The 3,901-nt window shown below is 50.6% G+C and overlaps 1 protein-coding gene across 1 annotated transcript; it reads right to left on the bottom strand.

The window, feature by feature from the left end:
- Positions 1-948: 948 nt before the first annotated feature.
- Positions 949-1,896, bottom strand: LOC149526079 (olfactory receptor 52E4-like). Its single transcript, XM_089777164.1, has one exon. It carries the CDS (start codon positions 1,894-1,896, stop codon positions 949-951), a length of 948 nt encoding a protein of 315 aa, XP_089633290.1.
- Positions 1,897-3,901: the final 2,005 nt, after the last annotated feature.

Raw genomic sequence — 3,901 nt, 5'->3', positions numbered from 1 at the left:
ACCCAACGACCTGCCTCAACTCCCCTCCCAACCATCCCTCATCATGATTGAGGCCATTAGCATGAGAATTGAACTTGTGGATGAATGGTAATTCCAACACCTCTCCATGTATTCCCAATGCCTCTCTGTGTATTTGGCTGTGTATTCATGTTTATTTCTTGTTGAGCTTGTCTTGAAGTAGGAGACTTCTGGGTACTTGTCTGACTCTTTTCATCTGTTTCCTCACTTCCCCAGGGGGTATTGAATTTTGAAGAGTCCCCGATAAAGATTGTATAGGTGTTTGTCTCTGTCGGTGGGATTGGAGCAAATCAGGCTGTATCTTAGGGCCTGGTTGTAAATAATGGAACACGTGATGTGTCTTGGAGGAAAGCTAGAGGCATGCAGGTAAAGAGTGGCCAGTAGGTAGCCGGTATAGGCTGGTGTTTATGTGACCATCATTTAATTGTACTGTAATGTTCAGGAAGTGGTTCTCCTGTGTGGACTGGTCCAGGCTCGGCTTGATGGTGGGGTGGAAGGTGTTGAAATCTCTGTGATATTTTTCAAGGGTCTCCTTTCCATGGGTCGATAGTAGGCAGATGTCGATAATGTAGACCTCCTCCAACTGGGGGGTCAAGGGGCTGGAGATGATCAGTGAATGATGGGGAAGGGAGCTGGGAGCAATGATGCCCTTGGACAATAGGCAGGGAAGGGGCAGAGCCATGAGGAAGAGGTGGTGTCGATGGACCGGCCACAGGTGTGCAGACACCTGCAATAAGGAAGGTGGTGACTGGGTGCGTCCGAGAGCTGTTCCCAGACCCATCCCCAGTGTCTCACTCTGACACAGCAGTGAGGGCAGCAACAGGGTTTAATGTCTCTTTGACTGGACAGGAGCTAATGCAGAGAAGAGTCATGTACGCAGCCGTCCCCTCACAGAGCTCCCTGCAAGAGCCAGAGCCCAAGGGGCAAAGATTAGGTGCCTTTAGATTTAACTACTCTGAGCAGCCTCTCCTGGATCTGTTTGGTTTTCACCCCATAGATGATGGGGTTGAGCATGGCGGGTACCAAGACATACAGGTTGGACATGAGAACATTGACATACAGAGGCACATTCTGGAGATAGCGGATGATGAGGGAAGAGAGGAGGCCTGGGATGTAAAAAATTACGATGGCACAGAGGTGGGACCCACAGGTCCCAAAAGTCTTGATCCGGGCATCCTTTGCAGGGAGGAGGAAGATGGCCCTGAGGATCTGGCCATAGGACACAGCGATAAAAAACACATCCACTCCATGCACCAAGATTGTTAAAAAGAGGCCATATTGACTACTAATGCGGGTGTCACCGCAAGCCTGACTCACCACACCCATGTGCCCACACTGTGTGTGGGGGATGAGGTTGGTTCTGCAATATGACCACTGCCTCGCCACAAGGACCATGGGAAGTATAAGTATGATGCCACGCAGTACAACCGTCAGGGCACCAATGGCCACAACAGAGTTTGTCAGGATGGTGAAATGTCTCAGGGGATGGCAGATGGCCACGTAGCGATCCACAGCCATGGCCACGAAGATCCCAGACTCTATCATAAAGAAACCTTGAACAAAAAACATCTGGGTGAAGCAGGAATTGAAATCGATCTCCCTGGAATTGAACCAGAAGATACTCAGCATTTTGGGCAGGATGGACGTGGACAGGACCAGGTCGGTGGCGGCCAGCATGCAGAGGAAATAGTACATGGGCTCATGGAGGCTTGGCTCTGTCTTCACAATGAACAGGATGGTGAAGTTCCCCAAAAGGGCTACGATGTACATGATGCAGAAGGGGATGGAGATCCAGACATGGGACACCTCCAGGCCAGGAATGCCCAGCAGGATGAAGGTGGAGGGGTTGGTGAAGAGAGTTGTGCTGGAATTCGACATGGAGTCGGGAGAAGTTCTCCAATTCAAGGCAGAACAGTGTCTGATTGTGCTGTCCTTTCTCCTGACTTTTATGTGCTGAGGCCCCAGGGAGATGGTCTCAGTGAAGATGGCTGGAAGGAGAGAAAATATGTATATGAGACACGACACAATCTACTGGAGGCTGTTCTCATGCATGAAACCAACTGGTTGCTCTTCATATCCAGAAAATGACATTTTTTGTTAGTGTGGGTATGTCTACACTACCATCCTAGTTCGAACTAGGGTGGTAGAGTAGACATACCCTGTGAGACATGAACTATGGAAAATCGACCCTGCTAATCCCAATTCCATAATTTCTGGCACCCCACGCATCACTAATTCCTACAGCCAGTGGGGTGGGAAATTGACTGTCAATGGCAGAAAACACCAGTCTGGATTCTGGTTTTCCCTCCTTGTCCCTCCATGCCATGAAAACTGAGCTGGCGAGTCCATGGTCTACCCCAGCATTTCCCAAACTCTGGGCCATGGCCCAGTACCAGGAAACGGGAAGAAAATACCGGGCCTCAGCGTGCCTGCCGGAATGAGAGTGGGGCAGGGCAGGCTGGGAGGAGGTGTGTGTGGGGGGTAAACTGGCCACCTGGAAGCAGGGTTGGGGGCAGCAGGTCTGTCCAGTGGAGATCGGGGGGGCAGGAGGCGGAAGCAGGGCTGGGAGTGAAGGGGCTGGACGGAGGAGATCATGAGGAGGAAGACGGGAGAACAAGCCACCAGAATCAGGGCTGGCCAGGGGTAGCGGGGCTGGCCAGGGGACAACGGGGGAGAAGCGCGGGTGGGGGGGGATTTGCTGGCGGGAAGTGGGACTGACCCAGGCACACAAGTGAGTCCAACCCCGGGGATTCCATTTTGCCCCCCCTCCCAGATCCTCCCTTGAGTAGTTGCAAACTGCCTGGCTGGTAGACGCACTCAGGCAGCGTGAGCACATCTACCCGCCAGGCAGTTCGCAGCTACGGACTGGTACACCTAATAATAATACACAGGGCTTGACAAATTAATCAATCTACTTGCCCATGGCGAGCCCTGATAATAAAACTCACCTAATTAGAAAATACCAGATGTTTTATATGTCCAGTATTTTCTCAACTTGTTTCCTGGATACAACCCTCAAATACCGGACTCTTGGGTACAAAACTGGACACCTGGCAACCCTATCCCTCCTTGCACCCTCCCTCCTAGCCAGATACCCTACCCCCAATTTGCTCCTGCTCCCGCTTCCTGGAGTGCGCATGTGGCGCTGGGTCGCCCAAGCTCTGGCCCAGGCTGAGCGGAGGATGCAGCCCGGTGAAACACTGAACATTTATTCATTTTTAATTCCTTTTTTTAATGAGTTCATATTTTTGGGCTGCAAAAGACAGTTCTGAAAAAAAACCGAGTTCCAACTAAAGTAGAAAGTTTAGGAAACCCTGGTTTAGCCAGCTTTCTATCCATCTTACAGTCCATGTAGCCAATCCATATTCCCTTAACTTGCTGGTAAGAATATTTTGGGTGACCGTATCAAAAGCTTTGCTAAAGCTGGCACTGGGAGATTTGGGGAGACCAGAAACAACTTATTTGAATATGCAATGTTTTCTTAATGAATATGCAAATATGCAAATGAAGGTCACCAGTCATCCAAAAGCTCGTAAATGGATTTACTGGTCCCCATGTCAAAAAGTTTGGGAATCCCTGGTTTAGGCAGCTCCCTAGCTACGTGGTTGCCTAAATTCTGAAAGTGGAACAATCTGAACCACTGCCCAGGTGTGTGCGGGGGACTCTTCCCAGTGGGACACATTTCAGGGGAAGGACAAGGGCCTGGCAACAGCGTCTCAACGCCATCCCCTGCTCCTTCGCAGCAGTAGCCGAAAATAAGATTGTTCAGTCTGTGAAGGAGAAAAGGGATCCTGGTGGGAGAAAGGGAGCTGGCTGATGTTGGGAATTGGGTAGACGTGAGCCAGCAATAGTTTCATTCAGTGTGCAGAAAGAACCAACGTCA

This window comes from Pelodiscus sinensis, chromosome 1 (assembly GCF_052426305.1).
Source record: "Pelodiscus sinensis isolate ZL-2025 chromosome 1, ASM5242630v1, whole genome shotgun sequence".
Lineage (NCBI taxonomy): Eukaryota > Metazoa > Chordata > Testudines > Trionychidae > Pelodiscus > Pelodiscus sinensis.
This window is presented reverse-complemented; position numbering and strand designations above follow the sequence as displayed.

Coding starts and splice junctions, on each gene's coding strand:
- LOC149526079 (XM_089777164.1), bottom strand. CDS start 1,896: ATGTCGAATTCCAGCACAACTCTCTTCACCAACCCCTCCACCTTCATC.